We start from the raw sequence: 14,691 nt of genomic DNA, 5'->3' as shown, positions 1-14,691 counted from the left end.
TTAACTATTGATAACTGATCTATTAACTATTGATAACTGTAGTACAGTAGTATTGATCACTATTAACTATTGATAACTGTAGTACAGTAGTATTGATCACTATTAACTATTGATAACTGTAGTACAGTAGTATTGATCACTATTAACTATTGATAACTGTAGTACAGTAGTATTGATCACTATTAACTATTGATAACTGTAGTACAGTAGTATTGATCACTATTAACTATTGATAACTGATCTATTAACTATTGATAACTGTAGTACAGTAGTATTGATCACTATTAACTATTGATAACTGCAGTATTATTGATCACTATTAACTATTGATAACTGATCTATTAACTATTGATAACTGTAGTACAGTAGTATTGATCACTATTAACTATTGATAACTGCAGTATTATTGATCACTATTAACTATTGATAACTGTAGTACAGTAGTATTGATCACTATTAACTATTGATAACTGTAGTAGTATTGATCACTATTAACTATTGATAACTGCAGTATTGATCACTATTAACTATTGATAACTGTAGTACAGTAGTATTGATCACTATTAACTATTGATAACTGATCTATTAACTATTGATAACTGTAGTACAGTAGTATTGATCACTATTAACTATTGATAACTGCAGTATTATTGATCACTATTAACTATTGATAACTGATCTATTAACTATTGATAACTGTAGTACAGTAGTATTGATCACTATTAACTATTGATAACTGCAGTATTATTGATCACTATTAACTATTGATAACTGTAGTACAGTAGTATTGATCACTATTAACTATTGATAACTGTAATATTATTGATCACTATTAACTATTGATAAATGCAGTATTGATCACTATTAACTATTGATAACTGTAGTATTATTGATCACTATTAACTATTGATAACTGATCTATTAACTATTGATAACTGTAGTACAGTAGTATTGATCACTATTAACTATTGATAACTGCAGTATTATTGATCACTATTAACTATTGATAACTGATCTATTAACTATTGATAACTGTAGTACAGTAGTATTGATCACTATTAACTATTGATAACTGTAGTACAGTATTATTGATCACTATTAACATTGATAACTGATCTATTAACTATTGATAACTGTACTACAGTTATCTATTAACTATTGATAACTGTACTACAGTTATCTATTAACTATTGATAACTGTAGTACAGTAGTATTGATCACTATTAACATTGATAACTGATCTATTAACTATTGATAACTGATCTATTAACTATTGATAACTGATCTATTAACTATTGATAACTGTACTACAGTATACTGTACTACAGTTATCTATTAACTATTGATAACTGTACTACAGTATCTACAACTGACCGTGTTATTACTAATTAACCCGTTAGTTATGACTCGTTCACTGACACACACACAAACACACAAACACACACAAACACACACACACTGTACCTGTCCGGTAAAACGTGTTTCTCCGCCGTCGGTTCTCTCCGACTCCCACACCCAGCCTGAGCCGGGTTCCTGTAGCAGCAGAGCGGACTGTCTGGCTGCTGCAGTCCGGTCCTCTGGTCCTCTGGAGCTCCTTCCCCCGGTGCTCTGGAGCTCCTTCCCCCGGTGCTCTGGTCCTCTGACAGCGGGCAGACAGCAGCAGAGAAGCGGCCGCTCGGTGTCTCTGTCTCCGTCTCTGTTTTTTCGTGGCGCTAAACTTCAAACTTCCACTGTCGCCATTTTTTTGCTTTTCCCGCGAATCACAAGGGGAGGTTTCATCATTTACATAAGCTGCGTCATCATGGCGTCATCACGTCACCACGGAAGTGCCTCTCCCTCTTCACTGATTTAAACTCTGAACATGTGTTTTCTTTCTGACAGAGCTGATCTTTGATCTTTGATCTGATCGGACATTTGACACCTGTCATATTAGACACATTAGAATATTATTATAAACACACTGTCAATAAATGTCATGTCAATAAAGTTTTAACTTTTTGATAACACTTTACAATAAAGGTCCCTTAATTAACGTTAGTTAGTACATTATTAAGCATTAATATATAAGCTAATGTGTTAATTAATGCTGATTAATGCATACATAATGATAACTAATTACATTATTCAACTTTTAAATGTATTAACTAACTTTGAGTAGTAACTGCTTACTAATAGGCTACATTAATTAATGTGTTTCCTAATCCTAAGTAATACATAATAATGATTGTTAATATATCTGTAAACGGTTAATTAATGCTTAATAATGTACTAACTAACCTTAATTAAGTTGGCCCTTATTGTAAAGTGTTACCAACTTTTTACTTCCACAAAAACACAACAGCAGCATTCAGAGTGTTTTCAGCCGTGATTTATTCAGAGTCAATACAAACATTCATTACTCATTAATTACACTTGCTCTTTGTGAGTAAAAAAAAAGATTGAGACATTTGTCTTTTATAAAGTGTGAGAGGGAGGACAGAGGACAGAGGGGGCGGGGCTTCTGAGACGGATGTGGAAACTATCTCTCTACATCTTCATCTTGATCATTTTATTGGAGACATACATTTTGAATTAAATCCTCGTAAAAAAAGAAAGATGGAAAGATTGGGAGTCATGGGTCAGGTTAAAGGTGAGGTCAGAGGTCAAAGGTCAGGATAAGGGTACATTGTGTAAGTTATCCTGTTCTCTATTCACGAAAATCGATTATTTGGTTCTTCAGTCTGTTTTTCAGTAATCCCCCCATCAACTCCTCACCGCGGTAACGCAGTGAGGAGGAATGGAGCGTTACGCTGATGCTGCATTCACCTGCAGTCGGGCAGACGGCCGTCGCTAACAAACCAGATGTCATTTTAGTCACAGAAGTCCAGAGAAAGACGGTAAAAAACAATACCACATCGCCATGACAGCATATTGTCACGTGTATTGTTTAGCCTCGTGCTGACGGACCACTTGTTTACATAGAGGCGTGTTTATGCTGTTACGTGCAGCGGCTGCCGTCCGTCTGCCGTCTGCCCAATTTCACCTGAATGCAGCATGAAAAATACGACTGATGGAGGAATTCTTACACAATGTAGCTTTAAAGGTGAGGTCAGAGGTCATGGGTCAGGTTAAAGAAGAGGTCAGGACCCCGGAGCAGCTCGGGGTCTGATCTTCATCTCGGTGAAGCGCAGCGAGTACTGCCAGCCGGTCCAGCTGGACCACTCCACGCCGTCGGCGTAGGAGGCGTGGCCTCCTCTCAGGTACTGGCCGTTCAGGTTGGACGTGTGGCAGTTCCTGTACCACCACGCGCCCTGGTAGTACGCCGCGCAGTTGTTCTCCGACTGGTCCTGGTCCCGGTCCTTCGTCGTGAACTGCATCCCAGAATGCTTCAGCAGGGAGTCACCTGGAGGACAGACCATGGAGACAATGGAGACACTAGAGACAATAGGATGAATCTCCTTGTTGTTTACAGCTACTTCCTGGTAGAAAACCAGCATGAGAACAATAGTGACGGACGAGAGTTTCACTATATTTATCTCATTTTTCATGTCACTATATCACCGTTTAGACTAATCTGATGTTTGTAAAGTTTATAAAACCAATGATTGGACAAACATTACTATTTATGTGTGCACATTTTTGTAATTAGTCATGGTTATCATAGATTAGCCGGGCTAACGGTTAGCTACCTGTTTAACTTTAATAACTCAGTGACTCAATAAATGCTAGGGATGGGTACCTTTCGCATTTGAATCTATACTCGGTACCTGGGAACCGATATCGGTACCAATCGGTACCTGTTTTCGCTACCTGTACTTTTTGTCTGTGTGGTAATTAAAAAAAAAAAAAAAATTCAAAATGTCTAAAATTTGAATATTTATTTGAATATCACAACTCCTCAGCCTTTAAGATTATTTTATGTTTTAGGGATGGGCAATGATTTTCATATAATGGAATAGTCATTCAATGAAAAAAAAAAAAAAAAGTTTATGAGACTGTCGTCTTGTCTGAAAAAATGTCCGTTTTTACTGAGGGAAAAGGAGAAACATGGAGAGACTCCTACAGCCTCAGAAAGCTCTGTGTGAAACTTTGTCAAATAAAAAAAACCGGACCGCTTCGGTACGGATTGTCACAACAGTCCGTTCTTCACGTTAAATGACGGACGGCTGTTTTTCACGTAGTGACGTAGCGACGTAGTACCGCCGTTAGCTTAGCTGCTGTTAGCTTAGCTAGCTTAGCTACCATTAGTTTAGCTATTGTTAGCTTAGCTGCCGTTAGCTTAGCTACCGTTAGCTGTCCCTGTCAGCTGAGCCACTGATGCTTTCTAGACACTGTGATTCCCCCAAACTGAATAAATACAACACATAGCAACACAAAACACACACACAGAAATAGTAATGTTTCTTCAATCATTTCAGATTTGTCTAAACGGTGATAGGGCGTAAAAAATATGATATATAGCTAAACTCTCGTTCGTTACTATTGATCTCATTCACATTACAGCTGGTTTTCTACCAGGAAGTAGAATGAAAATAGAGACACTAGAGACACGGCCGTCTACCTGCCGTCCCAGAGAACTCGTCCACCGTCAGCGGGTATCCGTCCTCCTCAGCGTTGACCGAGTCGCGGCCGACAGCGAAGTCGCTGTAGAGAGCGAAGGCTGTGGCGTTGTCGAAGTCGGCCATGTCGATACGCAGCTGGAAGCCACCAGACCGGGTCAGAGAGTAGATCCTCTGGAGGCCTAGAGTGGGGGGGGGGGGGGGGCACGGTTAGAGTGTGTCTGTGTACCTGTATCTACCACTTTATTTTCCCATGATCCATTGCGTCACACCACAACGGAAGTGGGTTTTAGTAGAATTCTAGCGAGCGGCTAACTGGTAGCGTTAGCCGCCGGTGTTTGTTAAGTCTATAGAACAAATTATTGAACAAACATTAGGCTACTATTTCTGTGTGCACGTTTTTGTAATTAGTCATGGTTATCGTAGTTGTAAGCTTAGCTGCTGCTGACAGCTAACAGCGGTAGCTAAGCTAACGGCGGTAGCTAAGCTAACAGCAGGACGTCAGCTGTTAAAACCCTCCCGTTGTGGGACACGACATGAAACTACTCCAGTTAGCTCAGTCATGTTGGAACTCAGATATCCGCTGGAGAAAATAGTCTGTCTGTGTGTGTGTGTGTGTGTGTGTGTGTGTGTGTGTGTGTGTGTGTCTTACCCAGCCAGTGCTCTCCCGTCGTGGTTCCAAACCCGTCTCTGTAGGCGTCCCAGCCTCTGAAGAAGTTCACCGAGCCGTCCTCCCTCCTCTGGATCACCTGACCACACACACACACACACTGTGTTATTTTCTCATAGCGTGGTGAATGTGCAGCTCACAACTTGTCCACCAGAGCGTTGTGGAGTTGTTGGATTGTGTATTTGATGAGTTTGATGAGGGAAACCAAGAAATCCCATAATGAGCCTCCGTAGCGTAGCTCTGAGCAGCTCACGGCTCTGCTCCGCCGTTCTAAAAACAGCTTGCACCGACAATTAAAGGTAACGAACCTACTGCTATGACTATAGGGGTTATGGCGATGGGCCAATTTGACTAAATGTTGAACTGTCCCTTTAACATTGTGCAGCTGAAACCAGTGGAAAACTTAGTGGTGGTGACATTAAAGCCGTACGTTAGCTTTTTACTTCTGGACGTCTCATTAAGCTTCAAATACGGTAGAAAAGGAGTTCATGTGAAGATTATCTCACTGAACTAAACTTGGAAGGATCAGAAACCTGTAGTAGTAATAGTAGTACTATAGTACAGCGGCTAAGCATGAAAATTGTGCACTTTTTGAAAGAAACATGAAACTTCTACCATAGTTAGTTTATACCATGAGGTTTATTTTCAAAAATATTTTCCTCAAAAAGCTTCCTTTCTCAGTGTTTTGGTCAAAAACAGGTGTTTTTGGCGAAACCAGCCTATGTTCTACTGCCGTTTATTAAAGAATGGATAAAGATAGAAACAAACTTTTTTTTCCTAATGAAAGAAGAGAGTCTACTCTTTCTCTTGGTAGTTTTGGTGTTTACATGTTTACATGAACACAATTTTCTGTTGGTCTTGAAAGATCTGTAAAATGCTCTTAAACGACTGGCAGTATGCAGCTCTCTGCTCTGAAAATGGCTGGCAGCCAATGAGTTAATAATAAATCAGTTAAAAAAAGAACTTATTATGATAATGATTATTATTATTGGCACTATTATCATCATTATTAACATCATCATCACTGTTAGGTTATTATTTTAGAAATAAACTACCTTTTTGCACCGTTCACCTCCCTATGTCTGCATTATTTGACCTCCACATTGATCTAAATGCATTTTCTTGAATTCTATTGGTCTCAAAGGTATCACCAACAGAAAGGACACCCAAAAGTTAGTGGGAAATGACACCTTAAGTGTTTTTCTACTGTGTTTGGTTCCAGCGATAGCCATTTTTGAATATTATTGGCGGCCATCTTGGATTTGACCTCTCCCGGGCCTCAGAGGTCAAATCTGACTTCCCTCCCGATCTGAAAATAAACCTCATGGTATAAACTATCTATGGTAGAAGAATTCCCCTTGATTTGAGGGCTTAACCGCTGTACTACTGGTAGAAACTGGTGTTTTAGTCACAGAGCAGAAACCACATTCACTTTCTTTACTGGAGCCAGAACGTGATGGACTTGAGACCTGGATCGACTCTGTTAGCTCTAACAGTGTGTGTGTGTGTGTGTGTGTGTGTCTGTGTGTGTGTGTGTGTGTGTGTGCGTACCGTCCAGCCTCCCCCGTCCGTGGTCATGTCACAGTAAACCATGAAGCCGTCGGGGTCGTGGGTCGGGAACACGGAGTAGACGCCGTCCTGAGAGACGCCGGTCGCCCTGACGTCACTGCAGTCCCTGGGTCTGACGGCTGGGGACAGACAGAGGTTACTATCGTTAACCAAAACCAACCAAATGACCAAAACTAACATTGAATAAACATTTTCGTTAACTGAAATAAATAAAAACTATAATCAAATGAAAAAACCATAACTAACTGAAACGTACTGAAGTTATAGATAAAATTCCCTTCGTTTTCGTCTTTGTCAATTGACCTCTGGCTAAGCCACGCCCCCAAACACGATGAGCCAATCACAGTGCTCATAGCTAGCCCATACACTGGGACATTCTCTGCTTCCACGTCCATTGAAATGCATTGCAGTTAGTCAGTTTTCATTAGTTTTTATATGTTTTTTCTTGACATTTTAAGTTTAAAATGGTCAAACGGTGTTCATGGGGTACATGTAACTCTGACACTAGGTATCCTGAGAGGCCACGGGGGGGATTTTTTTACCTTTTCCTAAACCACATCTCAACCCAGAGAAGTGTCTGCTCTGGATAAAGTTATGCAGTAGACCACAACACCAACTAAACCTGGATAAACTTAACAAGGATGTCTACATCTGTTCTAAGTTAAGTCAACAACGTATTTGAGGCAACATATTGTCAGAGATGTTTAGATGTTAGCCAGTATCACAACTTAGCATAAAGTCTGCTAGCTTAATGCTAACGTATAATGTAAAACTCCATAGACAGGCTAACAGAAGTTAGCCCGTCGCTATCGACAGCCATAGCAGTAAAGCTACGTGAAGTTTTAGTGACTTCAACATGATATTTAATCTTTCTGTCTCCTGTGAAATGTCTCTACGGTGACAGCTGTTGCCATAGCAACTGTCACCCAATGTTGACTGTTTGTCCCAGTGAGTGGAGGGGGCGGGGCTTAGCCAGAGGTCAATTTCGGATTGATATGAAATCGATTCAGGCATAGGCGCCGATTCCATGGCTGCTCCGGTGCACCACTGACCAGGTTGAGCCCCCACTGGGGGGGGCTGGTATACGCACAGCAGGGTTTAGAGCCCGGTTCAGGTGTGCTGTGTTCACTTTATGCTACTTTATGTTAAATACAATACAACACGTGACGTAGGCTACTGTACTGTAAGCCTATTGTTACTTTACTGTACTGGTATGTAAAAAAAACTGCAGTAACTCAACACATTTGTTAAATGGTATCTTTTGAGTTTTATTACACAATACTTGCTCTGATCTTTTTGAATCCTTCAACTAACAAATAACCCAAAGTATGAAAAAACTAGAACTAATAAAAACTAAACTAAAACTAAGCGTTTAGAAAAAAATTAAAACTAACTAAAACTAGCAAAGCCGCTCTAAAAACTAAATAAAACTCACTGAATTAGAGAAAAAGAAGTCAAAACTAAATAAAACAAACTATAATTAAAAATCCCAAACTATTATAACCTTGGGACAGACACACACCTGTTGTTGTGTGTGTGTGTGGTTGTGTAGAGTTGTGTAGAGTTGTGTGTGTCTGTGTGTGTGGTTGTGTAGAGGTGTGTGTCTGTGTGTGTGTACCTGTGTGTCCCTCCTGCCTCCTCAGACTCTCCATCTCCATCTTCAGGCCGAGCAGAGAGTCACTGAAACCGGCCGCCAGCTTCAACACGCTGGAGTGAGTGTCTGACAGCACCTGGAGAGACGGTTACCATGGTTACCTGGTTGCCTGGTTACCTGGTTACATGGTTAACTGGTTAACTGGTTACATGGTTACAGTGGTGTAGTCTAATGTGTTTGCTTTCTAGGTAACTGACACAAACTAGACCACGGACCCATTGGATAAAATGTTGAAGCAAGAAATACACAAACAATCAATGTACCTTTAAATTAGGCCTAGCTACATTTATGAAAGGTTATAGAGACATTTCTGGGGAAAAAAAGTGGTAGGCCTACAATTTCTCAAAAAAAGTTGAAACATTTCTAGAAAAAAGTGGTAAAAATTCTCACAAAAAAATATACAAAACGTAAAAAAATTTTTTTAGAAAAAAGTGGTAAAATTTAACCCTAACCCAATCTGGTAAAATGTAAAAATAAAAAAAGAAGAAGAAACTGGTCAAATTTCTCAAAGAAATTCTAGGAAAAATCAAACAATGATGAAAAAAGAGTGGTAAAAAAGTGGTAAAAGTAAAAATAGTATGTAGTAAATAGTAAAACGTTTTTTTTAATTGAGAAGAAACTGGTAAAATTACTCAAGAATTCTAGAAAAAGTGGTCTTTTTTTTTTTTTTAAATAAAAAAAAATGTGGTAAAATAAGGAGTAAAATTTATTTTAAAAAATAGTAAAAAGTAGAATAGAAAAATTGAGAAGTAACTAGTAAAACTTTTAAAAAAAGAAAAGAAAAAAAAATGAAAACCGTAATTAAAAAAGTGAAAAAAATCTAGGAAAAAGTGGTAAAATTTCCAGAAAAAGTATACTGAAGTATTTATGCATTTTCAGTGTGTATACTGAGTACACCTGAGTATCACATAGACTACACCACTGCCTGGTTACCTGGTCACCTGGTTACCTGGTAACCTGGTTGCCACGGTAACTGACCTGGAGGATGCGGCCCTGCTCGCCCTGCAGTCCGTCCAGCCGCTGGTCCAGAGCCGCTTGGCCTCGTTTCAGCGAATCAGCTTGCAGCCTGAGGTTGTGGGCGTGGCCTGCCAGCGCCGTCATCTCCGCGGCGACGCCCTGCACCGCGCCGCCGCCGCGCTCCGTCCACCCGGCGGCTGCGTTGTGGTTGGTCAGCGCCCGCAGCACGGCGCCCTGCAGCTCCTCCCACCGCGCCAGCGCCTCGGGGGCGGGGCAGGTGGGCTCCAGGAAGATGCTGATTGGCTCCCCGGACGTCACACGAGACACCGTCACCACGGCGCCAGACTCTCTGGGATTGGTCGAGATCACCGGTGACGAGGAGGAGGAGGGGAACCCCGCTCTGAGACAGACAGACAGGTAGGTGGTGAGACAGGTAGAGAGAGACAGGTAGGTAGGTAGAGAGGTGAGACAGGTGAGACAGACAGACAGGTGAGACAGACAGACAGGTAGAGACAGAGAGACGGGTAGAGAGGTGAGACAGGCAGGGAGACAGACAGACAGGTAGAGAGAGAGAGACAGGTGAGACAGACAGACAGGTAGAGAGACAGACAGGTAGAGAGGTGAGACAGACAGACAGGTAGAGAGAGACAGACAGGTGAGACAGACAGACAGACAGGTAGAGAGGTGAGACAGGTGAGACAGACAGGTAGAGAGATGAGACAGACAGACAGACAGACAGACAGACAGACAGACAGACAGACAGACAGACAGGTTAGAGACAGACAGACAGACAGACAGACAGACAGACAGACAGACAGACAGACAGACAGACAGACAGACAGGTAGAGAGACAGACAGACAGACAGACAGACAGACAGACAGGTAGGTAGAGAGAGACAGGCAGGCAGACAGGTGAGACAGACAGGTAGAGAGGTAGAGACAGACAGACAGGTGACAGACAGACAGACAGACAGGTAGAGAAACAGAGAGACAGACAGACAGGTGTGTTTACCTGTTGATGAAGGGCAGAGGATACTGGTTCAGGTAGAGGATGGTGACTGTTGCTATGGTGACGGCTGCTATGGTGAGCAACATGACGACCGACCACAGCAGGACGCTGCAGCATCTCTGAACAAACACAACAACACACAACTATTCATAACTCTGTAGCTAGTTGCATAATGTCACTATAATGTTACTTTTATATAAAAAACTACATGATTAAAATGATCTGCTGCATCATAACTGCATAAACGTTCATAAAGAATCAAACCGTTTGGAAATGAGACAGAAACTGAGCAAGTTGTGGTCGTTATAGCAACATGCAGCAGAGGCTTAATGCTCTGAGGGAGAGAGTTGCCCTTACCAAGATGGCCGCCGTGTGGCTACGCCGTGTCATTGGGCAGCAGCGGTGGGTGAGTCATCTAGGTTGTTGACCTAAACCCCTCCCTCCTCTCTACTCACTACATAGTGAATTCAATATAGTGACTCACTGGTCAAATAAAAAAACACTTTCTGACACTACTCCACCGCACAGTTAATGACGTATTACGTCGCGTAATTAAAACGTTCGCAATATATTAAGCGGTAATATTTAAGCATCAAAGATGTTCAATCAAACCCACATAGTTTGAAACAACGTTGACAACACACACAGCCAGTGTCACAACTAAGCATGAAGTCTGCTAGCTTAATGCTAACGTTAATGTAAAACCTCATAGACGGGCTAACAGAAATTAGCATCGCTATCCAGAGTCTGTGGTCAGTTTATAACGCTTGTTAGGAAATTTGCTCCGACGTTTGTTGTGGGAGTCTGTGGAAGCTGCAACCGGACAACTCTGGCAGCTGGACACATTTACTGAGGCTGCTGCACTACTGCATTTATTTGGTAGCTACACCGGTCACTACTGCATTTATTTGGTAGCTACACCGGTCACTACTTCATTTATTTGGTAGCTACACCGGTCACTACTTCATTTATTTGGTAGCTACACCGGTCACTACTTCATTTATTTGGTAGCTACACCGGTCACTACTTCATTTATTTGGTAGCTACACCGGTCGCTACTTCATTTATTTGGTAGCTACACCGGTCGCTACTTCATTTATTTGGTAGCTACACCGGTCGCTACTGCATTTATTTGGTAGCTACACCGGTCACTACTTCATTTACTTGGTAGCTACACCGGTCACTACTTCATTTACTTGGTAGCTACACCGGTCACTACTGCATTTATTTGGTAGCTACACCGGTCACTACTGCATTTATTTGGTAGCTACACCGGTCACTACTTCATTTATTTGGTAGCTACACCGGTCACTACTTCATTTATTTGGTAGCTACACCGGTCGCTACTTCATTTATTTGGTAGCTACACCGGTCACTACTTCATTTATTTGGTAGCTACACCGGTCACTACTGCATTTATTTGGTAGCTACACCGGTCACTACTGCATTTATTTGGTAGCTACACCGGTCACTACTGCATTTATTTGGTAGCTACACCGGTCACTACTTCATTTATTTGGTAGCTACACCGGTCACTACTGCATTTATTTGGTAGCTACACCGGTCACTACTTCATTTATTTGGTAGCTACACCGGTCGCTCTGGGTCGCTGTGGTAACGGCCATCCGTGACCACAATGCATGATGGGATATCTTGCTCCGGTTAGTGACCATCGGATGTTCACTACATTTGGTGGTGAATTATGGGATAGATTCAGTCACTACATAGTGAACATTAATAATCACTAAACATTCAGACACCACGACAACAACTGGTCACTAGATAGAGAGGAGGGGGGGGGGCACAGCCGTTGTCTTCTTATATAGATCTATATAGACCGAATCTCCTTGTTGTTTACATTCTACTTCCTGGTAGAAAACCAGCTGTAATGTGAATGAGATCAATAGTAACGAACCAGAGTTTAGCTATATATCATATTTTTCACGCCCTATCACCGTTTAGACAAATCTGAAATGATTGAAGAAACATTACTATTTCTGTGTGTGTGTTTTGTGTTGCTATGTGTTGTATTTATTCAGTTTGGGGGAATCACAGTGTCTAGAAAGCATCAGTGGCTCAGCTGACAGGGACAGCTAACGGTAGCTAAGCTAACGGCGGTAGCTAAGCTAACAGCGGTAGCTAAGCTAACAGCAGGACGTCAGCTGTTAAAACCCTCCCGTTGTGGGACACGACATGAAACTACTCCAGTTAGCTCAGTCATGTTGGAACTCAGATATCCGCTGGAGAAAATATTTGTTCATGGAGCGTTTATTGAGTCACTGAGTTATTAAAGTTAAACAGGTAGCTAACCGTTAGCCCGGCTAATCTCTGATAACCATGACTAATTACAAAAATGTGCACACATAAATAGTAATGTTTGTCCAATCATTGGTTTTATAAACTTTACAAACATCAGATTAGTCTAAACGGTGATATAGTGACATGAAAAATTTGATAAATATAGAGAAACTCTCGTCCGTCACTATTGTTCTCATGCTGGTTTTCTACCAGGAAGTAGTTGTAAACAAGGAGATTCGTCCTATACTGTATATAGATCTATATATCTATGGGGCTCAGTGTCACCTGAGGTCAGGGGTCAAACATCACGTCCTTAAGGTCAAAGGTCAGTGTGGGGGTGTCTGGTGGGCGGGGCTTGTCTGAGTGAGACTGTTGTCGTGGCGACAGCAGCTGCTGCAGATTACAGACACCGAGCGTCCGACCAGATTAGGAGGAATTAACTTGTCTTCACGTTCAGCTGATCAACACACACACCAACACACACACCAGCACACACACCAGCACACACACCAACACACACACCAACACACACACCAACACACACACACACACACACACACACACACACACACACACACACCAACACACACACCAACACACACCAACACACACACCAACACACACACCAACACACACACACACACACACACACACCAACACACACACCAACACACACACCAGCAGCAGTTCAATGTGTTGTGCATGTGCAGTTGTGCATTTTGAATGTTTTTTCTGACCGATAACCAACGCTCGTTAACTGATCATTAACCGTTAACCAATAAGATTACGACGTTGGCGGTGCACGTGTGTAAAAAATGTTTTCAGCGCCGTAGTTAGAGGTGATTCATGTGTGTCCGTGTAGCTACAGTTGTTGCTGTGTGCGCTGCTCATACTGTCAGTCTGCTGTGGGACTTAGAGTCTGCCGGTGTCGACCCCCCATGAGGAGCTGATAAAAACATACACTGATAGTATTAATGGGTCAGAGTTCTTGTTAACGGTTAAAGGGTTCACAATGTGCATCCCTATTGTGTTGTTTAAGCTGTTTGACCTTGTTTTATGTAGTGTACGGCTGTACGCCGGGTTAGAGTCATGACGGCATGACGTCAGCCATAAACGTAACGTGTGACGTGTGTTCTAGAAGTCACCTGAAAACAAGCTATAATAAAAGCACGGAGTTAGCACACAGTCGTTGTCAGCGCCTTCTTAAACATAACATTTTAGTTTCTGTTTTACAGTTTCTCTCGATTGTTTACACTCATCTTCTGAAAGCATCAGAACTCTACACACAAATCCAACAACACAAACACACGTTGGACAAAACTCCTCACTTCTCCTGCAAAATGAAACTTTACATTTCTGGACCCGACCCTGACCGGTACAGCAGCTCTGAGCTGACTGTGGCTAATGCTAATGCTAATGCTAAATCCTAAATATATTTCTGTAAAGCCAGGTCCAGATAACCCAATCAGAATCCAGGACAGAACCGTGACATCACAGTGGGCGTGGCCAGCTGTGGTTACGGAACTATGACATCACAGTGGGTGTGGCCAGCTGTGGTTACCTTGTGTTTCTGAGGCCGTTTGCTGTCGAGTTCTGAGCTGCTGTTGTTCATGATGGTCCACCGGTCGTTCAGCATCATCCTGCAAACACAGAGTCAGTCAGAACCTCTAGGACCTCTAACAGGGAACTAGACCTTCTAAAGAACCTCTAGAACCTCTAACAGGGAACTAGACCTTCTCTTCATTGACCTAAACACTACAGATCTCTGAAACTTCCTCCGTTGTCCAGACCTAGAACCTCCTGTAGATCTAAACCTCTGTAAGAAGTTTCCAGAACAAGAACTTCTAGACCTCTGAGAAAACCTGTTACACTAGAAACCTACTTTTATTATTATTACTTATTTAAAGGACAGTTCACATTAATGGACATTAATGTAAATGTGTCAGTGTTAGCTAAAGGCTGATATCCAACTGTAGTCCTCCGGCATGACGTGAAG

At 41.8% G+C, this 14,691-nt stretch overlaps 1 protein-coding gene across 1 annotated transcript; it reads right to left on the bottom strand.

Annotated features, from left to right (window-relative positions):
* Positions 1–3,119: 3,119 nt before the first annotated feature.
* Positions 3,120–14,377, bottom strand: LOC146980452 (fibrinogen C domain-containing protein 1-like). Its single transcript, XM_085785677.1, has 8 exons — positions 14,257–14,377; positions 10,401–10,516; positions 9,410–9,788; positions 8,377–8,507; positions 6,760–6,898; positions 5,191–5,287; positions 4,541–4,720; positions 3,120–3,382 (listed from the first exon to the last, which is right to left on the bottom strand). Exons 1-8 carry the CDS (start codon positions 14,332–14,334, stop codon positions 3,120–3,122), a joined length of 1,383 nt encoding a protein of 460 aa, XP_085641803.1. The 5' UTR covers positions 14,335–14,377.
* Between the last annotated feature and the right edge of the window lie 314 nt (positions 14,378–14,691).

This window comes from Trachurus japonicus, chromosome 9 (genome assembly GCF_045865225.1).
Source record: "Trachurus japonicus isolate A0001 chromosome 9, Traja_1.0".
NCBI lineage: Eukaryota > Metazoa > Chordata > Actinopteri > Carangiformes > Carangidae > Trachurus > Trachurus japonicus.
This window is presented reverse-complemented; position numbering and strand designations above follow the sequence as displayed.